General features: G+C 40.2%; 1 protein-coding gene across 4 annotated transcripts; it reads left to right on the top strand.

The window, feature by feature from the left end:
• Positions 1 to 1,638: 1,638 nt before the first annotated feature.
• Zkscan8 (zinc finger with KRAB and SCAN domains 8) lies at positions 1,639 to 23,865 on the top strand. Of its 4 annotated transcripts, none has more exons than XM_016007286.3 (6): positions 1,639 to 4,915; positions 9,780 to 10,264; positions 11,648 to 11,816; positions 14,790 to 14,881; positions 15,168 to 15,291; positions 16,162 to 23,865. In XM_016007286.3, exons 2-6 carry the CDS (start codon positions 9,845 to 9,847, stop codon positions 17,121 to 17,123), a joined length of 1,767 nt encoding a protein of 588 aa, XP_015862772.1. In that variant the 5' UTR covers positions 1,639 to 4,915; positions 9,780 to 9,844; the 3' UTR covers positions 17,124 to 23,865. The 4 variants fall into 4 exon arrangements, with proteins under 4 accessions (XP_015862772.1, XP_006988939.1, XP_015862776.2 ...); XM_006988877.4 differs by having other exon boundaries at positions 9,777 to 10,264; XM_016007290.3 differs by lacking the exon at positions 15,168 to 15,291 and having other exon boundaries at positions 9,777 to 10,264; positions 16,162 to 16,346.

Genomic DNA, 23,865 nt, shown 5'->3' with positions numbered 1-23,865 from the left:
AAAGTTTAAAGAGACCATTAGAAAAATGAACAAAAGACATGAACAGTTATATCACAGTAAGGGAGCTACATAAGAAGGAAAAATGTTTGGAGACAGCCTCTCACTACATAGCCCTCACTGGCCTGGATTTCACTATGTAGACCATGCTAGCCTCAGACTCACAGAGGTCTGCCTACTTCTGTCTCCTGAGTGCTGAGATCAAAGACATGCACGCCACATCCCACTAGCAAGAATATTTTTAATATCTAGTTTCATTAGTAATCATAATACTATACCATACCTATTTATTTGGAAAAATTTATAAACCTTTCAAACCAATCATTGAAGAGATATTAATAAGTAGTATTGCTTAAATCTGAGCAATGGGATCACAAATTATACAAACATTCTCTAAGAGTCTGATTTTATTTGGCAAGGTTGACACTCGTATGTTCTCCCCAGTCGTTCTACTCCTTGGAGAAATGCTCTACATACATGACAAGAAGATTCATAGAAGCAGGTGTTCTGTACAGTGTGCACAATGATCTATGATAGACAGTCTTTTAATTTGAAGTGACTGCGTTTATTAATGATATAGCAAGTAAAAGGATAAATAGAAAGTAGCAAATAGTAAATGATCTTCAAATCAGGAGTTTACAGCATCCAGCAGAGATGGAGAATCATGATTTAGAGAATAAATAAAAGTAACATCATTCAATCAAGAGCTTACAAACAACTAGCAGAAATAGAATAAGGATTTTGGGGCAGCCTACTAAAGTTCTCAAATTTATCTTTCTCTCTGTGGATATGCTTCTATCTTCCTGTTTCCATGGCAGGTATTTTTATACCATGGGATAAACAACTGGGCCCATGAATAATGGAGGGCTCCCTGGGGACCATGTGCTCTGTGCTCAGATGCCCAGATGAGCCTACATATTTTGGGCTTCATCCTGGGTTGATGTTCTGAGAGTCTTTTCTAAGACAACACTGTCTCCGCATCTACCTAAGCATGTAATATGTCTCCAGCCTTAACCCAGTGAGACTCAATGTATTGACGACTCTTGGGACTCTCTAAAACAAAGGGATTATGGTTAGTGTTGACACTGGATTTCCTGGAAACCTTAAATCACTCATCATTCAGTAAATAATATATCACTTTGTGTAAGGACTAGGAGTAGTGAGCAAAGCCGATATGATTATCGCTTTCACAGAGATCGTTGTGCCAGAGGCAACAAATAAATATACTGATAAGTTATATAATGTGGAGAAGGTAGTCAGAAAAAGCCTTTAGAGGATGCAACATGTGTGATCCACCCTAAAAATGGAGTAGAAATTTAGTTATGAAATAGTACGAGGGGAAAGCATTCCAGGTCAAAAAGGGTTATGGAGCTCTGTCCTTTGGGTATGGCATGCCCCCTGCCACCTTGAAATTAGAGAAGCTATGATATAAGCTATAATCCACACTGAGACCATCACAGGATTAGGCCCAATAATTATCCCTTATAGAAGGAGGGTAATAAAATAACATCCAGTAGACATGCACACACACACACACACACACACACACACACACACACACACACACACAAATTATATTTCCATGAAAGTAAGCACACATTGTTCTGCTCACAACTAGTTCTACTTTTCAGAATAGTGTCTGGCATAGGAGGCATTGAATAATGCTTGCAGCAGAAAATGGAAAGGGGAAAACAAAATTAGGACTTTTTTTTTCAACTATTGGATTGGCAAAGAAGAAATATATAACACTGAGTTGGCAAACAAGAACATTGCCAGTGGATTCGTGCTGAGTGGCTTGGCACTAATAAAAGTACAAATGGGTGAGCACAGTGAACCGAAACCTCCAATTGTGGCATACCATTAGATAGGCAAGTGGATCATGAGTTGTGGGCCAGTGTGGACAACACAGGGAATGACACTGTCTCAAAAAGCAAAATCCCCTCAAAAGTACAAGGGTCTGTATTCAAGAAGATCATTACAACCCCAAAGACTTCTGAACACGTAACAAGTGAGAACGTAAAGTCAAACAGCTAATGAATCCCATACATTCCTGGCAGCATTCGCCTGTGTTGTATGTAACACGACTTCACTGCAGATGTGCTTCTGAACACACAACAGTGCAAGCCATCAAGCCATGTAATGATAACAAACACGACCTTAAACATCTCAGCTCAAAAATAAGACTATTGTATCTTACAGATCTCAGAATTTCTACTATACATACAAAGTTTTCTACTTTTATAGAAACATAATTATGGAAAACAAATTTTTCTTTTACACTTTCCTACTATCATTCCTCAGCATGTATCGAATCAAAGATATCAGTGTGTCTTTGGTTGTATCATGTTAGAATGTTTGATTTTTAAATTTTCTGTTGAGTTGCTGACTTGAGTTTCATTAAAAAAACAACAACTGTTATGCGGGCCAGGCATGGTGAAGTGCACCTGTAATCCCACTACTTAGAGGGTAGAGGCAGGAAGTTATAAGGAGTTCAAGATCATTCTCAAATGCATACTTGGAAACCGACATGGACTATAATGAAACTGTGTTAAAAAGAAAATCAAAATCACTAAATTAATTTTGGCTTATGATTAAGACAGAATTCCCAGCGAGTTTTGAAATGGCCCCAACCATACTTGCGCTATTTTGTACTATATGCTTTTGCAAAGTGGTGTTCTTAGTATTGTCAATTATAAAGTCAAAATGTTGGCCAGTTCTGAAAAGCACTGGAGACACTCTATGTCTTTATCCTCTCTTCTACAGTATTTCATATCCTTTGACCTTCGCGTCCCCGTTATCCTCTGTCCAGCAGTCTCTCTGTCCCACTATCCTCTGGCCTTGCTGTCCCTCTATATCCTTGGCATATTTAGTCTCTCTGTTTCCTACCGTGTAGTATTGCTAGATAATACAGTAATCTACATTTTTGCCTTCTCCTCTCAAAAAATTCTCAAATAAATTATCCTGCTGCTATTTCCTTTTCAAGCTTCTTGGTATTTCTTTCCTATATTGAGATAATATTGCCAAAAATCAAAATAGTACCACATATGTGATAGTATATGTTACTTTTATTATTTTATAATTATACATTATTTCTTTCATAGGCTTTTTTATTTCTCAAACCTAGAGTAAGATCTGTTTATGTACTCTTTGTTACTGGTGATAAAACCAGGACTGAGAATGAAGTCATCCCAAAAGAAAGACATGCCCAGAGATATAGAATTCCTTGGGATTATCAACAGACCTAGCAAAGGCATCTCTCAGCACCCTGAATCCAAAGATGCTGTTGAAAATGGAAAGTGATTAAAATGGTGACAGAGGGAAAGAAGACAATACAAATGTGAAGACGGTGACAAAACTCTCAGTAGTAGCTCAGAGGAGAACTCACACTGGAGAGAAGCCCTATAAAGATAATAAATGTGAGAAAACCTCCACTCAACTCTCAGATCTTGTTGGACATGATAGAGTATGCACTGGAGTAAAGCGCTATAAATGCAGAATGTGGGAAAGATCCCAGTGAGCACACAGGTATTATTCAACATCAAAGAACCCACAGAGCTGAAAACCCTGTGGGTGCAGGGAGTGTGTAAGACCTGTGTGTAAGTTCAGCTCTTGTTAGACATCAGAGACTTCATGTAGTAAGTAAGCTCTACTAAAAAGAGAAAAGTACTAAAAATTCTTTTAATACTCAGGCCTAATTAGTGGTCAGAATCTCCCTTAGAGTCCATGGGTGTTCTAAATGTGGGCAAAACTTTAGTCATCATTTAAAAACTCTAACCAAAAAAAAATGAGTAAAATATTCCCTTATTTCTTAGTTCAATTTTGAAAGAAGAATCAACTGTTACTTCAGGAGGCTTTAACCTGGTGTGTTGACTTGCGTTTATAATCCCAACACTTGGGAAGGTAAGACAGGAGATTTTTCCCTGAATATGAGGCCAGCTAGGGCTACAAAGAGACTATCTTTTTTTAAAGGCAACCTTTTCATTGTTCACTTGTGACCCAAACTTGAAAATTCCTGCTTGACCATGACTTCTACCATCTGTTCTAGGTTTTCAGTTGGCCATTCAATACATAACACTAGGTAAGACATTCAAAATTCCTCTGCCTCATTTTCCCCAGAAGAGAATTGAGAACCATCAGCCCTGTTTTGACAACTTAAAATAGATAAAAAGTCATCTTTGAAATTAAAAAGTAAACAAATATTCATCCTTTCCCACCATTAATAATAGCCTAAATATCCTTTTTAGACCTTAAGATATGGGCTGTGGTTATTTTGTGGAACTTTTACAGTTTCCAATGATAAAGTATCAAGTACTGGGAGGCTGACCACACATCACAGTCAAAGAGAAAGCAGTGGTCAGTAGGCGCAGTATAATGTAAGATCACTACTCTTCCCGGGTACTGTAAAGGGCTAGTTCCTCAATCTGAAGTGTATGATGGAAATTTGGAGTAATTCATGAAGCATTAACAGGAAAGCACAGGGTATCTAGGAGGAATAAAGAGAAATCCGTTAGGCATAGTAAGCGCCCTCCTGAGATCTACCACCCAACCCTTACCCTTGTCAGCTGAAGCCGGAGGCTGGCCAGGCAAAAGCTTGGGTGACATAAACATATGACATTCCTCGGTCCACAGTCCCCAGCAGCAGCTTAGCCATCCTCTTGGAGCTGCTGACAGCCGGGAGGCGGGGTACTTGGTCCCTTTGCAAGCCGACCATAGAGCTGTCAGACCTCCGGGCTTCCTAGAGAGCTTCCGGAAGTGGCTGTGGGGCAAGATGCGTGCTGGCCGGTTCTGCGGCTCCGAGGGTTTGGAAGTTAGCGGCTGGAGGGGTCCCGCCCGGGTTCGGTGTCCGTCGCGTCTCCTCGCGCGCTTCCCGGTCCGCGCTGGGCCGCCTCCCGCCCTCGGGCAGCGTGCGGAGCTCTCGGTGAGTGCGCTCGGCCGGGCAGGGGCGCGCGGGCTGCGGAGCCCCGAGCGCGGGGAGCGGGTCGGCAGAGGGCCTGCGCCGGCCAAGCAGGCCGACACCCGGCCCCAACTTCCTGCGGGGTCCCGCTTTCCATCACCGGCAGCCCTGTGGTATTTTGCAGTCGCTTTTACTTGGAAAGCCGGCTCGTGTGTCAGCTGTTTCTACTCAGCAATTTTGCCTTTCGATCTCAAAAAAAATTTTAAGCTACTTCTTTTCAAGCCTCTGCTACACATGGAAACCTTTGGTTTATTTTTATTTTATTTTATTTTTGTTGTTGTTGCTCCTTTTTTCGGTCAGAAAATGGTTGATGTGATGGCTGGACAGTTGTGTGCCCAAGAAATACTTTAATTCCAGGGTAACACAATTAAGCCGTATTCAGAATACTTTGCTGACTTAATTTATTAAAGCTAACTGAAATAGATGCTTGAAAACTCCGTGAGTTCCCATTTCCAAAAGTCAAGTCAGTCATGAGTAATCTTTGTCAGACTTCTAAGACGTTGACCACCACTTGACAACAATACTTATTTCTATTTGACAAAGTCACTGAAGTGTAGTTATGTGGCAGTCATTATTTTAGCAAATGTGCACGTTTTGAGTTCCTCTTGTGGTTAAATATAAGAATGTGATAAATCTTAAAAGCATTCATCAAAGCAACGCCCACACGTGTGTCTGGCCCACTCCTGAGTGCCATTTCTGCCAACCCCCATGCTTAAGCCTGCATTAAAATAACTTTAGAAATCTCCAAAAGAAAAATCCTCAGTGAATGCAATTTGAAGTAACTACAAAGCATAGTGTTTGTTTCATTTACTTTTCCTTGATCTCTAAAGCCTGGAGATTGTCTTTCCTGATTTGCACTCAGTACCAAGACATTTCTCAAGTTAAACTTAATCTGAAGGGAAATACATCTTCTACATCTATTGAAAAGTCAGTTGAGGAGGGAGGAGAGAGGAATCTGTTTTTGGTATGTAAAATGAATAGAAAATCTCTTAGTAATAACTTTTAAAAAGGGGGAAAAAAGAAAAATCAGTATTGTTTTAGTTGACTTGTGCCTTCCTTAGTTGTCAAGACTTTAACATTTTAGATCCAGAAGAAGCTTAGGACTGTTGTCTTTACATTCATAAGTCAGTAAATCTAGCTGGATGTTCTTTAAGGATAATATGTAAGGATCAGTGTTTATAGGTGCTTACCAACATTGCAGTTTGTATGCACAAAATTATTAGAGGGGAGAATACCTAGAGGACTAATTTTTTATTCAGCTTTAATATTGAAGAAAAAATAAAAGCTTGTTGGAAAAGGAAGAGTTTTTTCTTTGAAAGATTAATATTAGTCATTAAAAAGAATGAAAAGACCATGTATATTGATGCACACCTGTAATTGCATGCAGTACTTAGGAGACTGAGGTTGGGGAATCACCAGTTTGAAACCAGCCTGGGTTATAGAGTAAGATATTTGTTTTGTTCTGTTTGGGGAGGGTGAATAAGGTCCGCTCATGCCACAGTGCCCTAGTATTGATCAGAGGATAACTTGCAGGAGTCGGATCTCTCCCTCGACTGTGTGGGTCCTGGGTCCAAACTCAGGTTGTCAGATTGACAGCAGGAGCCTGTAACTTCTGAACTGTCTTGCAGAACCCTGTGTCTCTTTAACAGTAGAGCGGTCACACTGAATTAAGGACCCATCTTATTCCGGTTGTAATTTCATGTTAATTTGATTATCTCTACCTACTATTTGCAAATAAGGTTACATTCATAGGGACGACCTAGGGCATCTGTTTTGAAGACAGAGTTAGTAGCATCATGGAACGTGAGTGAAAGAGAAGTATAGCCAAAGTCAGGAGAAGTCACCGCTGCGGCCCTAGCAAGGGGCGTATCTACACAAGAAAAGAAAACATTAAAGTACACATAACACACAAAGAAACAGGGCCGTCCAGGTGAGCTCTTTGGACCTGGAGTTCTAGCTGTAACTGTCACTCTTACAACAAATCCAGACAATTCTCTGTTGTGTTGTAAATATAGCCCTCTGATGTTCTTTGATTCTGTCAATGAGATAAAATTTTCATGAGGTTGTGGGAGCCTGCTGACCAATTGATTGGGTAGCTGGGTAGAGGCATGCGGATTGAAGAGACAGTGAAGAAGACAGAAGAGTCGAGAGGTCTGCCAGTCAATGCCAAACAGTGCCTGAGTTTATTTCACAGCCAGCTTGTATTCAGTCTGGAAGGACAGAGGTAGAGCAATGCACAGCACAGACATTCAACCACCATCTATCCTGTCCTTGAGTCAAGGAGCAGGCAGTTTCATTTTCTATCCCAATGTACCTCCAGCTGGCATCAGCAGCCTGTGTCTAGCTAGATAGTATGTTCCTTCCCGTGGGCTAATCAGGATTTTCTCACAGCCCTGGAGCAAGCGAGCCTGAACTCTGTTGACTCAGAGTTCAGATTGGCTTCAGATTCAAACTGGGAAACTGAGTCAGTTGTGGGCTCCCACAATGAGGATTATGAAATTAAGAGAGAAAAACTTTTTTGCAGCCAGAAATGTACAGTTATGAGAAAAGTAGTATGTGTAGATATAAAGGAAAATAGTTTGGTCAGTAATGAAAGTAGTCCAAGGAACTTAAATGAAGAGATACCAGTATTCATGGACTGGAACATGCTAGTTAAGGTAGCATCCCTAATGTGATAACAGTACTATTAAGATAGTATCTCTAAACTGAGCTATAGATTCAATACAAGTTCAGTCCCAGCATTATTAGAAATCAGTAAGCTTATTCTAATATGTGTTTCAAAAAAGGAGACAGCCAGCAAAGCCAAAACAGCTTCAAAAACAGAAAAGTTGCAGGATTGGAACTACTTGATTTTAATATTTAAAAATCCATCTTCAGGCAGCTTTGTATCAAGAGAAGGTAGATTTCTGGGTCAAGATAACAGAATAGAGACTCCAGAAAAGTATTCATGGTCAGTCAGCTTCTCCCATCCCTCCCCCAGATGAAAAAGAAAGCAATTCAGTATATTACCCTTTCTGTGGATGGTGCTAGAGCAGATTGTCATCTTTATGCAAGGAGGGGGACCCCTAGCCATACCCTCACCTCCTCAAAGATTAATTCAGAACAGACCATAGACTTAACAGTAAAACCTAAAACTACAAACTTTTAGAAGAAAACGTTTGTGATTTGGGACTAAGCAGACATTTCTTAAATATGATATCAATAGTACAATTCTTTAAAAAAATTGGTAACTTATGCTTCAAAAAAATTACAAATATCTTCTTCAAAGGCCACTGCTTAAAAAAATAGAAGAGAGAGCTGGGCGGTGGTGGCACATGCCTTAAACCTAGCACCCGGGAGCAGAGCCAGGCGGATCTCTGAGTTTGAGGCCAGCCTGGTCTACAGAATGAGATCCAGGACAGACACCAAAACAACACAGAGAAACCCTGTCTCAGGAAAAAAAAAAAAAAAAATAGAAGGGAGTCAATATTTGTAAATCATGTATCTCTTGTATCCAAAATATATAAGGAGTTCTCAAATCTTAAACATACAAACAATATAAAACCTCAGTTACAAAATAATACTGGGCAAAGCATGATGACACATGCATGTACTCCCAATACTTGAGAGATGGAGGCAAGAGGATCCTAAGTTAAAGATCGGGCTGCACATTGGGGTCCAGACTATACTGGGCTACATGATAAGACCCTGTCTCAGCAGTCTAAACAAACTAAATAAGTGTATAAATAAAGCTGAGCATGGTGGTACACACCCATAGTCCCAGCACTTGGGAAGCTGAGGTGGGAAAATCACAGGTTTGATACTCTTTAGTTATAGAATGAAACTGGAAAAAAAGAAAAAAAAAAAAAGAGCCAAAATTTTTAAATCAGTACTTCACCAAAATATGTGTGTGTTCAACATTGTTAGTAAGAAAACAAGTTAAAATCATGACACATTACTACATTACTATGTACCTATTATAATATTTAAAATTTTAAAATACAATGTCAGGCCCTAGTGGAATGCAAAATATTACAGCCGCATTGGAAAGCAGCTCAACAATTTTTTAGATACTACACTTAAGACTCAGCAATTTACTTCTGGGTTTTACCCCCCACTGAATTAAAAACTGTCACACAAGAATATGTATGCACATAATCATAGTGTTTTATTCATAATCAGGAACAGGAAACAACTCACATGGTTATTTGTATAAGATAAACAGACACAGCATTGATTAATATCAGGTGTCTTCTGCTAAGTGAAAGTTGTCAAACTCCAACACTACTGTTTTATTTCTATAACATTCTAGAAGGTCATTGGTGTGTGGGTTGAGATTTGGGCATTGTAGATGTTCATAAGACGTCCAGGTTCTTTGCAGCTCCACTGCTCCAAAAGATTTTTTAGGAGTAAGAGGTGGAGTCCAAGAGTTAGCCCTGAGACAAAAGGGAAGATCGAGAGCATTAGTAGGATGCTGAATCTTAGGTAGTGGAGAGGAAAGGGTTCAAAAGGTTCTTGGAGTAGAGGATAGAGAAATTAATCTCATCTGTTGAGAATAAGAACAGGGTTGGGCGCTGAAGTACAAACAACAGTTGAGTGGGAGGTGTACAAGGTGTTACGAGGAGTTCAGTGAGTGGTCCTGAGAGCGGCCTGATATTAAATACAGACATTCAGTTAGGCCGAGTCTCCGGCCTCCACAGCCCTAAGCAGGAAATCAAAAGGGAGGGTTTGTACCCTAGGTAGGTTTGGTGTGGCAGATTGTTTAGGGGAGCTTGTTGAGGTATGCTGGTAAGTTACTATGACTTTTGCCTTACCTTAACATATTTATTATTTCCTGTTTGGGAAGAAGTACCCTGGAGGTCCTCGGAAGACTTAAGAAGATACAGAAGGACTTTTAAGCATTTCTGGCCCTAAATGGCTACAGAATCAAGAAAGCCTTCTTCGGCCCCATCTCCACCAGACCAAGCTCCTGAAGAGGACCTTGTCATTGTCAAGATAGAGGAGGATCATGGTTGGGATGAGGAGTCTAGTGTGCATGAAAATAATACTTCTGGCCAAGAATTGTTTCGCCTACGCTTCAGGCAGCTATGCTACCAGGAGACCTTAGGACCCCGGGAAGCTCTGATCCAGCTTCGTGCGCTTTGCCATCAGTGGCTGCGGCCAGACTTGAACAGCAAGGAGCAGATCCTGGAGCTGCTGGTGCTGGAGCAGTTCCTGACCATCCTGCCTGAGGAGCTGCAGACTCTGGTTAAGGAACACCAGTTAGAAAATGGAGAGGAGGTGGTGAGCCTGTTGGAGGACTTGGAAAGACAGATTAATATCCTAGGACGACCAGTAAGTAGCTATGCATGCTGTGACTGGATTCCTGGAAGCTGGGTAGAAAGACATTGGCTTCACTTGGAGGAGTAAATTCTCTGCCCTGGTTTCTGTTGAATGCAGATGGAAATTATTCAATGCATTCACTGTGTATTGCACTTGTAGTTTTGTAAAGGAGAGAACCCATTTCTTATCCTCTTAAAATTCCTTCAGTTGGCCGGGCGGTGGTGGTGCACGCCTTTAATCCCAGCACTCGGGAGGCAGAGGCAGGCGGATCTCTGTGAGTTCAAGGCCAGCCTGGGCTACCAAGTGAGTTCCAGGAAAGGCGCAAAGCTACACAGAGAAACCCTGTCTTGAAAAACCAAAAAAAAAAAAAAAAAAATTCCTTCAGTTGTATTGTTATCCTTGCTTGCTAAAGGGGACCATGAGACACAAGGAGCTTAAATTACTTTTCTTCTGGGGTACCCATGGTACCTGTGGTCGGGGTTTGGGTCAATGTTTCCACACTTTTGGCCTCTTATTCAAGAAATTAAACTAAAGACCCACACACATTGTACAGGGAGCAAGGAAACTTTATTCAGTGGCAGAATAACAGTACAAAGGTGGAAATACAGTCAAGAGTGACAGGCCACTTGAGTGAGAGTACTTAAGGGCCCCAGTTATTTGGGGCTTCTTTTTATGAAGTTTGCTAACAGGCATGATGGGGATGGTTCTTTGTTTTCTCAAAGGACACAGTTTGCCTGATTGCTCATGTACCCAACATCAGCCTAGGTCTGCTTGGCCCCCTACCTTCCTTACCAGATATAACTGGAGTATGACTGGGTACACGCTGTCCGGGTTTCATGGTTGTTAAGGAGAGGAGACATTTATTCCGTTGCTCAGAGTAAGGTATGAATGAGTACAGCTTAATGTGGGTGTGAGTCCTAACTTGCTAACAGGTGCTAGGTGCGTTTGGGAGGGGGAGGGGAGCATGCTTAGCACAAAACAAGTAAAGCCCAGCTTGCTAGACTGTTTTCTGTGTCTGCTTGCCTTGCCTGGATAATTAAAGATGACTGCTTACTAGAATATAGGCTTACAAGTTTCTTGTCAAAACAGTATTTTGGTATTGTATGGCCCTCTTGTAGTTTTCTGTTATTCGTTCTCTGTCTTAGAGTTGGAGCACAAATACTGGTGTTTGATGCAGTAGAGAAACATCAACAGAAGTCTTTTCTTTAGTACTGAGTGGAACAAATCCCTTCTTTTTGTTCTAATGTAGTGTTTCTTGTTGCCCCAGGAAGGAAATGAGATTATACTGCTTGCTTTCCCAAATCTGAACAGCCATCGAAGTCAGTTGGCTCTGCTGCTGCCATCACTTCATTTCTCAAAGGAATTCTTTGTAACTCACTGTCCCTTTGTTTCTAGGTCTCAGCTCATACACATGGGCACAGGGTACTCTGGGAGGAAGTTGTATCTTCAGAATCTGCACCAGAACCTCCAAGTACTCAACTCCAAGCCATGGCAACCAAGCATAAATCTTCAGTGCCCCAGAAGCCACAGGACAGAGGAGAGAGGCCAGATTTCACTTATAAGGGTGAGGAACATAGAAAGGAAAGGGACTTATATTCCGAGTGCCTGTCTCATTCAAGAACTGGCATCAGTGTTTGAGTAGTCCCGATCTTCTGGTTTTGAATGTTTATAGAAGTAGTGTGTGAACTTTTCCTGTAGGGATAAATATCTATGCACCCCAGGTGGGGCACGAACGACACACCAATGAAACAGTTTTATTGAAGACTAACCAATGAGTTTAATTAGGGGAAGGATAAAGGATTTTTATAGGAACATGAGTAGCTTAGCAGCAGCCACACCACTAAAGAAATCTCTTAGCACCAGTGAATTGCCTGCATGGGAATGGGGAGGCTCTTGTGATCCTTCCCCACTCTGTGGCAAAAGTTAATGGATCCAAGCTTGCAGATTGTATGCATGCAGTCAGAGCGGCTGAGATTTCAGGAGGGCAATGGCCATGTCATGCCCAGAGGACAATAGACCATCAGTTCTAGTGGTAAACTTTCAAACAAAGAACTTTGTTACCCCAGGACATTTACAGCAGACACTTTTTTTAGATTTTTCTAGTATCCTAACATTTTATTTACAAGTGCTTCAATGTGGCTTTTTTCTAATGAGAGCATTTTTGATGACCACAGTCAGATGACATGGGCAGGAATTGTGGTGCTGGTGTGGTACTGATCCAGTCCACATCTCATTCTCACGTTTGCCAGTTGTCGCAGTGGTTTTTCTGGTCCAGAGCCCACCCTATGACCATAGTGCGTTTAGTCATAAATCTCTTCAATCTCCTTTATTTTGGCATTTTGGGCATTATTTCTTAGTCTTTCTTTTCTTGACCATAACAGTTTTAAAGAACATAGATTAGAATTAGAATGATTGCAGATTAGGTTTATTTGGTATTTTTTCATATTTAGGTTCAAGTTGTGTGTGTTTGGCAAGAACACTTCAGAAATTTGACCTATTGTGATGTTATCTTTGAAGATTTACTTAAGATTAATCTTCCTAGGCTGATCACTGTAAAGTTATTCTTCTTCCCTTTATAATTAAGGAGTAATTTAGGAGGAAATTCCCATGAAGGTGTGTAAATATCTTAATCCGTATCATACTTGTTGCTAAAACAGGAGTTTTAATATTTATTGGTTTCTTTTTTACTTTATTTCATTGATGCTTCTCAACTGAGTCAGTGATTATTACTAAACCAGTTACAAATGGTAATTTCTCGGTCATTCTTTCTACGTTGTTCCATTGTTAATCTTAAGAGAAAACATTTACTTCCTTCCCTTTTAGTTTATCCCTGGCTACTCATGTGGAGACTAGAAGTCATGTTGGGTGTCTTCTATTTTCTCCCTACCTTACTTATTATTATTATTACCATTATCATTATTATTATTGATAGTAGTACCCAGGCATGCACCTGGAGGTCAGAGAACAATTTTAATCTTCAAGAGTTGCTTCTGTCTATCCACCATGGGTTCCAGGATTGAACTTGAGCCATCAGGCTTATGGAAAGCACTTCTACCCCCTCTCCTCCCAAGCTCTCTCTAGCCCCTCTACTTTATTTTTTGAGATAGAGTCTTTCCCTAAACATGTAGTCTACCATTTCAGCTAGACTACCTGACCTGCAGGCCCTAAGGATCTGCCTGTCTCTATTCTCTTCAACCCCTAACACTGGGGCTCCAGACACAGGGCTTTTATGTGAGTGATGGGATTCTGAACTTAAGTCCTCTTACTTCTATAGCAAGCACTTTACCACTGAGCCATCATTCCTGCCCCGTGTGTGTGTGTGTGTGTGTGTGTGTGTGTGTGTGTGTGTGTGTGTGTGTGTAGTTTTGGGTGGGTTTGGGTGGGTGTGTCTGTTGTTCTGTGCAGTGCTAAGAACTAACTCAGGGCCTTATTCATCCAAGACAAGCACTCTTCTGATTGAGCTATGTCCTCAACTCTTCCATTTTATTGCTATTATTTACCCACGGACATATAAAGTCTTTGTTCCAGAAACATTGTGTTAACTGTGGTTAAATCATATTTGGCCAGATGAAGCCCCTTAAATCTGGTTTTCTTTGTTTGTTTGGTTAGTTTTTTTGTTTTTTGTTTTGTTTTTTATTTGGTTTTTTGTTGTTTTAGGGGTTGTTTTTTTTTTCCTATTACTTTTTGAGAATTGTCTTATTTTATACAGAACAGCCTATTCTAGGCTATTTGTCTTTGTTGTTTTTTTTTTGTTTTGTTTTATTTTCCTATTTATGGAATTTATAATGCTTTGTTTTCTATAAGTGAATGTTTTTTGCTCTTTGAAAAAGTTCTCTATATAGTCTTGCCTGGCCTAGAACTCACGATGTAGATCAGCCTGGCCTCAAACTTGTGATGGTCCTCCTGCCTATACCATAAGTGCTGTGGTTATAGGCATTTGCCACCCCACCAACATATAAGGGAATTTTTAATATTCCTACACTTGATCTTATTCAAAAGGCTAAGAATTTTTAATGTTTCTAAAGAAATAGCGTAGAAACACTTTAGTTAACTATATAATTCTTGTCTGAAGTCCTAAATCTTGTTGCCCAAGACATATGTTGCTTAACTATGAGGTTGATTTTGGTGATAAGATACTAACTATCCATGAAAAGCGGACACCAGCAGCCATGGCAGATATCAGAAAGGTAACAGATTGGTTGGTTCTCATATTCAGTTTTCTAGGACTTCAAGATCTAGGAAAATGCTACACAGAGATAGTACTTTTGGTAGAGAAGAAATTGGAAAGCAGCTCCTGTTAGGAAATCAATATGCTTTATTTGACTGTGTAAGTTCAAGTAATTAAAGTACAGATGCTCTCTGGGCATCCATGGATATGGGCCAGAGTCCAAGATGTCAGCACTTTATGTGCAAAATCCTTGGCATTATATATAATTATATATAAATATATAGAAATAAAAGTAATTTTGGATAAGTGAATGCTGGCTCCCACAACCATACAATAAGACTAGTCAATTCATAGCTCCTTTCTCCTCAGCCATGTCTACTTCTCAGAGTCCTACTCCTTCCCAGAAAGGAAGTTCTGGAGATCAGGAGGTGACAGCTAGACTTCTCCCTGCAGGGTTCCAGGTGAGTTGTGCTCCTTCTCACTAAAAGCCCATGTCTCTGACAATATTGTGGCAAATGCCCATATCTGTCTATAGTGGTGCCTGTTTAAGAACTTTCCCTGAATCCTTTTTGCTTAGTAACAAACCATTCTTTGGTTTCCCCCAATAAATCTAGTGCACTTCCCTCTTCCTCCCAGCTATTCACATTCCTGCTTCTTCGCCTCTCCTAACACTGTAGTTACCTCGAACAATGGTTTTGAGCTGTGGAACCTTTCTAGGCCCCAAATGAGGGTCTTCTTTTGTTTCAGACTTTGGAAAAGATTGAAGACATGGCTGTGTCTCTTATTCGAGAGGAGTGGCTTCTTGATCCATCACAGAAGGATTTGAATAGAGATAACAGGCCCGAGAAATACAGAAACATGTTCTCCCTGGGTAAGGAGAGCTGTAGTTTTTATAAATTAAGAATTTTCTCTTTGTTTGTTTCTGGTAGCTTTATTAGGTTTCTAGAAGACTTAGTTGAACTCAGGATTCAGGGCTATAAAGATGGCTCAGTGGTTAAGAGTGCTTCCTGTTCTTCCAGAGGACTGGAGTTCTTTTCCCAGCATCCACATCAGGTACCTGAGAACCACCAGTAACTGCACCTCAAGGGGCTATGATGCCTTCTTCTGGCCTCTGCAGATGCCTTACACATGTGACACACATAGATATAAATTTGCTTTAAAATTGCTTAAATCTTAAAAGGAACTCAGAATTCAAGAAATGGATATTAGATTGAGATTTCTGAGGTCTGAAATGAAGCATTTTGTTCTCCAACCCAGAATTCCTTCCACTTTGTATCTCTATAGTGAAGACTGTTCTTTTTGCCAGTTAGCAATTGACATCTCTGTAGTACTCCCTGCGTTGACACCTTTCTTCCAGGCCCCTTGGACCATCATATTAGAGTATTTCTGTTGTATGAGGCAGTTGTAATCCCACCCCTTTCAGAGCTGTTCGGTGCATTCTGTCCTACTCAGGAGATCTTGTAGGAGTTCTTTATCTCTTCCTACTCCCCAACTTAACACTTCTCAATCAATCCTTTTCCAGCTTTACTCACCTATCAGGAAACCCTTTTTTCCTGGCATCTCTTTCCCAATTGGCATTTGGTACTTCTGCTTGATCAACCTGCATATATCTCTCCCTATTTTGCATAGAGAAGCTTGTATTTGCTTGTAGCTTCCATGAGAACTTCGTTTCCCTCTTTCTTCTAGTATGGAAAATAGAAAGTGACTTTGAGAATGATTGTTTACTACATGTTTATTTCAGATGGTGAGACCAGGAGTGAGAACAAGGAATTATTTTCAAAACAGGTAATATCGACCGGAATCCAGCCACATGGACAGACAGCTGCCAGCTGCAATGGGGATGTTATCCTGGGTCTTGCTCATGGAAAAACCCAAGACCTTCTGGGCAGATTAGAGAGGCAGCAGGGAAATCCCACACAAGAGAGACGGCACAAATGTGATGAATGTGGGAAAAGCTTTGCTCAGAACTCAGGCCTTGTCCGACACTGGAGAATCCACACTGGCGAGAAACCCTATCAGTGTAATGTGTGCAGTAAAGCCTTCAGTTACAGGTCAGCCCTCCTTTCCCATCAAGATATCCACAACAAAGTGAAACGCTACCACTGCAAGGAATGTGGGAAGGCCTTCAGTCAGAACACAGGCCTGATCCTGCACCAGAGAATCCACACTGGGGAGAAGCCATATCAGTGTAATCAGTGTGGGAAGGCCTTTAGTCAGAGTGCAGGCCTTATTTTGCACCAGAGAATCCACAGTGGGGAGAGACCATATGAATGTAATGAATGTGGAAAAGCTTTCAGTCATAGTTCACACCTCATTGGACACCAGAGAATTCACACTGGGGAGAAACCCTATGAGTGTGATGAGTGTGGGAAAACCTTCAGACGCAGCTCCCATCTTATTGGCCATCAAAGAAGCCACACTGGGGAGAAACCCTACAAATGCAATGAGTGTGGGAGAGCCTTCAGTCAGAAGTCAGGCCTTATTGAACATCAGAGAATCCATACTGGAGAAAGACCCTATAAGTGTAAAGAATGTGGGAAAGCTTTCAATGGGAACACTGGTCTCATTCAGCATCTGAGAATACATACAGGGGAGAAGCCCTACCAATGCAGTGAGTGTGGGAAAGCCTTTATTCAGAGATCGAGCCTCATTCGACATCAAAGAATCCACACTGGAGAAAAGCCTGAAACCACGGGAGTTTAGGGCAAGCTCTGGTTGTCATTGGAGCGTTATTCAGCATTAGAGGAACCATGTAGTAGTGGAAAGGTCTAGTGAAAAAGGCAGAATCAGTAGTGGTGACCAAGTTAGGAATAGCACTTCAGTTGTTTGAGCCCAATCCCTCATACAGATTGATTAGTTTGACTGTGTTTGGAGGAATCTGGTAAAGCAGAGAACCCCAGCAGCTTAATATATTCTTCTGAACTTGAAAATAATAGCAGTTGCTTATTGGGACTTAAAACACTATATTTTGTCTTTCCCAAGAGTAGCTGGAAGTTTGAGAGGGGCCACTCCTAAGCTTCTCTTCTCCCCATATCCTATGGTCCCTTTCTGTCATCCCTCTGAAGATGCCCTTGTAAATCCTAACCTAAGAAGCTGCTTGACTCCAAGGCAACCTCAATGAGGCTATGATTTGTATTTAGCTTTCTAATACCCTACCTAGAGGGAAATGGTTAGACATTTAACATATTGTTCTAATACTCTTAGATGGTAGAAATCCATATTCCTCTCCAAACTCAATGCTATATATTTAACAGCACTGTAGCATTTTTCTTCATTTAGCACCCTATTGACTCCATTGAGTCCCTGAGCTCAGATCCTTCATATCCTTCACCACGCCCAGTCTCAGTACATGTGTCAGCAAAGGAAGTGGATGCATTAGTGATGATGCTGGGAGTGATGCAAAGAAAGGTGAGTGGAGACTCAGCCTGGCTATTGAGCAGGGACAATTGAACCTCAAGGTGACTCTCCTGACTCCCTTTACCTTACCACTGTACACTGTGGTTCGAAAAATATTTGCACTATCAAAGCTTTGGCACCACCTAGGAGACAGAGGTGCTAGAAAAAGACATTGAAAATCCTTACAAAGAATGTACATCATCCCTTTGGCCCATTACAGTACTGCTCTCAGGTTCCTATCTATATAAACTCCCTGAGTACATGGTCAGCCTGGACTGCCCTTCTCAGATGGCCTCTGCAGCTCCATCATCTTCTGTCTGTTTCCTTCCATTTGCATATCTTCATTATCCACAGTGGTAATATATCAAATACCTCACCTCTGATTCCTCATTCTGAATTCTGGTGCATTCCATCAGTCATCTAACAACAAAGAGAGACTGTTGTACTCATTGTCACCAGGCCCTATATTTCACCTCTCAGGCTTTCAGCATAACATAGGCTATTGTATAAAATAATGAGACTTGTTTTAAAATAACAAACCAAATCTTGTGCATCTAAAATTTAGTGTCCTTTCAGATAAGTAATTATACTTATTCTAGTAGTGCTACGAGTCCCTCTAATATTGGAAACATTCTTAGAATTCTCATTTAATAAAGAGCAAGAAAACCATGTGTTACTAATAATTAAATTTCATGTTTGACCATTTGATTAGACAATGGACTTGGAGTTGAATAACGTTTGCTTTGCAACATAAATCCTCACAGTTAAAATTATTCCATTAATCTTACTCAGAAGACACATAAGTAGGTTCCAATGAAATGTCCAAGAGAACAATTTCACACTGTGACTACCGTGAAAAGGTTCATCTTAGCTTCTTTGGTTAACTCTCTCAGACCAGTCCTTTTCATGATGCTTTATTTTCTTGTCCTTCCTGTTTAGTATAGATTGCCATCCCTAACTCTGCTCTAACACACTAAACCACTGAGCCATCTCTCCAGCTCCAGTTGGCTTGAGTTGTGCCTTCCGCTGTCTAGATGACAGGATTTCTGTATAGGTCAGTGCTACCTTGTGTGCAAAAGTTGCATAAGATGCATACATTGTCAGAGAAACTAGGTGTCTGCATGTGTGCATATATGCATGCTCACTCCTCATACACTTTTATGGAGCACCTGCCTTCATCTCCAATAAATTGCTCTTTTAGCATTTGTGTCTAGAGTGATGTGTACCAGATTACTTTTCACTCTCAGAACTACTGAGCATGTGGAAGCAGTCCAAAGAAAAGAAAATAATAAAATTGGGAAGATTAATGTTACACTGGGGTGAGTATGAAATAAGGTTGTCATTTAAAAATGAATTATTGGAGCCATTATTGGTGATGCATACCTTTAATCATAGAACTCATGGGCCAGCCTAGTCTGTATGGAAAGTTCTAAGCCAGCCTTGAATATAGTGAGACCAATCTCAAAAAACCCAAAAAGGTAACTGGGGCTGGAAAAATGGCTGAGAGGTTAAGGTATGGACTGTTCTTGCAGAGAACCATTGAGTTCAGTTCCCATGTTGGGTGGCTTCCAACTTCCTGTAACTCTAGCACCAGGAGGATCCAACATATCTGGCCTCCACAGGCACCCACATACAGGTACACATGTGCATATACACATAAACATAATTACAAATAATAAAAAAAATTCAAATGGGTTATCAAAGCTGATTTAGCACTTGTATAGAAGAGGCCAAGTGTTATAGCATATTATAATAGAGAAGGCTGTGGAGTCTGAAGAAGTACATAGAAGTCATTTTTAGTCTTGAATTCACCAAGCATTAATCTATGTTACATCATTTAGAGCTCTTAGCTATCAGTGGCATTCATTAAGCTTTTGTCCTATAGAGTCAAAATGTTTTTCTTTCAATCTGAAATGAATTGTTCACCAGTACTTTTTTCTGCCATCCTCAGCTGCTTATCTTAGGATCTGGCATGGTAAAGTGGTTCTTCCATGACTCTCTTGCCATCAATATACCACTGGGGAAACCTCTGAGGTTTCAAAGAATTTCTCCATGAGACCAGATAGGTATTCAAGAATGTGGTGATTGATTCCAGTGTGGACCACTGTAGCTTTGCTCTTGTTTCTACATTTCCAGAATGATAGCCGACCTTTTTTTTTTTTTTTTTTTGAGCAGTTGTTGTGAGCCAAACCCTAAGTTAAACATTTATCCTACTTAAAAGCTGGTATTACTACATGCCCCATTTATAGATGATAAAAACAGAAGCTTAGAGAACTAATCAACATCACACAGCCAGCAAATGACAGGATTCTACCCCATACATATAGCCTGGTGCTAGAGCCTATGATGACCACTATGATGTACTACCAATGCTGACTAAACTCTGGCCTGCCAAGTTTAACCATGTACCAGTCGTGAAAGATACTAGGTAAAATAGCATACAGTAGTATAGTGTGGCTCCATTGCAATTACTGGAAAATTGATGTAAAATACTGTCTGGGGTGAGAACATCTGTAGACATTGATGTTCTTGATTTTAGTACCAGAAAGGTAAATTTTGTCAGTAAAATGTGCTTAAAGGAGTAACTAGGAGGGTAAAGCAGTATCAACTTACTGATTCTAATACATTTCTCTGTAGACTGCCTAAGGGAAAGAGAAGTGAGTAGATTCCAGGTTAGGTAGATGGGCAGTTAGCGTGGCAGTAGTAACTTCTCCACAGTCTGCAGTGAGAAGTCCTTCAAGCTTCTTGCCCGTTGCCAATCACCATTCTTCGTGTCTTGTGTTTTTCTTGGTTTTTCAAATGTTATTCATTTAACCCATTTCTGCCTTAGCTCTTAAAACATTTCCTTACTTGCTGTCATAGTCAACATTCCACTAACATGTATGTAGAATGTCCAGTATATAAATTAAGGCTTTTTATTGTTGTCCTTCTTAATCGCTTTTATATTTCATAATGTTGGGTTTTCCCATATGTGGTGGCTGTTCTTGGATGCCATTTTGAGTATTACTGGATTCTTTGGTCTTTCATTGGTAGACAGCCATTGTTGGACTAGCTAGACCACAGCAGGTAAGCCATGCTAATAAATCCCATATATATATATTCATTCTATGAGTTCTGTTCTTCTAGAAAACCCTGACTAATACAGATTTTTGTACCAGAAGTAGTTCTAGAGCAATAGAAGAATAAGGATGAAATTTTTTAAGTATCTGGAATAGGGTTTCCAGTTTACCAGCATCTACTGAAGCCTCTCAGAAACTCAGGGTGTATTGAAAGCCCATGGTGTGAACTATTTTACAGACTAAGGAGTCAAGTGCATTTGATTATCCTGATTGACCAGTTGTGGGAGGCGAGAAATTTGGTGACTCTGTATATAAGACTTTTGACAATTTGTAGAAAAATGGGAAAAAGGATGATGGTAGTTGGTTGTTCCCAGTATCTCTGCATAAATTGACAAAGGAAAAGAATGTATTTGATAAAATTAACCAACTTCTAGCATCTCAGAATATAGTGAAGAACAACAATGTACTCATTGATAAAATTGGCCAACTCTAGATGTACATAAACAGTCTAAAGGGTTCTAAATAAGTGTGCTCTAGAAGAGAATCTTATGTTCAGCAGCTACAGCTGAAATTGTAGAAAATCAAACCGAAGCCCTCATTATAAGGTTGGCTGCATTAAAAAAAAAAAAAAAAAATCAAGTCTCAACCTCAGAGGATATCAGTGGTTCAAGGAAGAGCCTTAAATTGGTAAAGAATCGAATCCTGTAACTTGGGATGGAGATGTGTGGGAGGACCCTGTTAATTCAACCCTCAGATTCTTGAGGGTTTATCTCACCTGAGGGAATAGTCTCTCTCCCCTCAGCAGAAGATGTACTCTCACCCCTTAAATATTGCCTTTTCTGCTTTGAGGAAATAACAGAATGGATAGTAGAGGAAGATAGTTATAAATACCAGCTATGGTCGTGTAGCCAGTTGTAGAAATGAGGATTATAATTGACATAACTCTTTCTGTCATATTTTGTTAAGAATGTGTTTGTACAGATATTTGTGTTTCTTCAATTTCTTTATCATGTAATGTAACATCAATTAAGAGAATATCTGTGGTTACCATATTTAAGTTTTGAGATACCAAAAAAAATGTCCTTCAAGGGACATTGCCATATATTCTAAAATTTATTATGAGTTTGCAGTTGTACAAGGGACAGTTATATCATGTTAGATGTAATTATGACTTGGTTAAATATATAATGCATTTGCAATTGTATGTGAGATAGTCATATGTTAGGTGGAATTATGACCTGACTATTATTTTCACTTGGAAATTAAGCATGGCATAAGGAGATATGATTGTGTGTCAAGTTGACAATGGGTGGGTTTGTGATGGCTATTCTCAGGTGTCAACTTGACTACATCTGGAATTAACTGAAACTAGACTGCTGGGTACCCCTGTGAGGGATTTGTTTTTAAATCATTTCAAGTGGAAAGACCCACTTTAATCTGGATCTTTTGAGGTGGGAAGATCCATCCACCTTTAGTCTGGGCCATGCCTTCTGATGGCAGCCTATATAAGGTTATGAAAGAAGGAAGCTTTTGCTCTTGCTGGCAAGTCCTTTCCTTCACTGGAATTAGAGCCTACTTCTTCAGGATTCTGTCTGGCCTATAGTGAAGACCAACTGAGACATCCAGCCTGGTAGAATAGACAGCTGGTGGATTCTTGGACTTCCCATTGGTAGACAGCCATTGCTGGACTAACTGGACCACAGCCTGTAAGCCACTCTAATAAATTCCCATTCTCTACATATACGGAGATTCATTCTATAAGCTCTGTTCTCTAGAGAACCTTGACTAATACACCATACTTCAAGAATTCTCCTTTCTTTGTCTTATGGGATCTTTTAGGTCAATTTTCTTCAATATCTGGCTTTTCTTTATTAGTCATTTTTCTCCCCTATACTAAAAATAATCCCCATGCCCTACTTTTACTCATGTTTTGTGTCTTTTTTCCTGTTTTTCTGTTTTGGTACTTCATGTATTTGAGTGACTTCGTATTTCCCACTTTGACTTTTTTGTCATCTCACTGCTTGGGGAATTTTCCTCAGGTACCTACACAGCCTGGTATTTGAAACCAAAAGTCACCATTTTTCTCCTTCCGTTTGTATTTTCTGTTAAAATAGACATCATTGCTTAACTGCTGTACCCTAAATAGAATCACTGCCCTTCATATTTCTCATCCCAGCCTTAAAGTTACCATTTCATCTTTTTCTTTCCTCCACTCTCCAAGTCTAGAATCTTGTTGATCTCGATTGTATTCTTCTTGAGGCTTGTTTTCGTTGTTGCTTAGTTTTTTGTTTTGTTTTGTTTTTTTATATTTCTGACATACCCTTATAGTCTTCCACACACACACCCACACCCACACCCACATCATATAGGCTCAAGTTACTGGAATTCCTTTCAGAATATCCAACTTATATAACACGTTTGAAATGATCCTCGTTTTTTTGCTGATCTCCCAGCAGATAATCCACCAGAGTGGTAGTGGAACATGACTTTGCTCTCCATTCTTAGCCTCAGCTTTTCTCACTCCCTAACATGTTCACCTTGACATATCACACTCAAACCTCCTATGGCTTTCTACTGTTGTCTTACAAGCCTTTGCCTCTGTGCCTTTCTCATGGTTTTCTTTTTCTTCCTTAGATTGCTCTTTGGCCCTAACTCCTGTTCACTCTTCAGAACTTGCTACTTTTGTGTCTTTTGAGTGAGCACCTCCTGATTGAGTTCTCCTCCCATCAAGATCTTCCTGTATTCTGTGTTGTGGGAGCAGTTAACTTTCAGGCTTGAACTGTGAGCCATGCTCTTACTAATACCTTGCTCTGTAATTATTTTCTAGAAGTCTGTATAGTAGTTTCACATTTGTATTTATTTCCAAAATTAAATTGTAAGCTCCTTGAGGGCAGGGATAATAACTGTAACATTTGTATCACTGCACCCTCGTAGTGCCTAGTACAGTGCTGAGCACACAGTAGGTGTTTAATAAATGCTTGTTGAATTAT

Source organism: Peromyscus maniculatus, chromosome 5 (assembly GCF_049852395.1).
Source record: "Peromyscus maniculatus bairdii isolate BWxNUB_F1_BW_parent chromosome 5, HU_Pman_BW_mat_3.1, whole genome shotgun sequence".
Lineage (NCBI taxonomy): Eukaryota > Metazoa > Chordata > Mammalia > Rodentia > Cricetidae > Peromyscus > Peromyscus maniculatus.
Note: the sequence above shows the minus strand (reverse complement) of the source record. Positions and strands in the feature narration are given on the sequence as shown.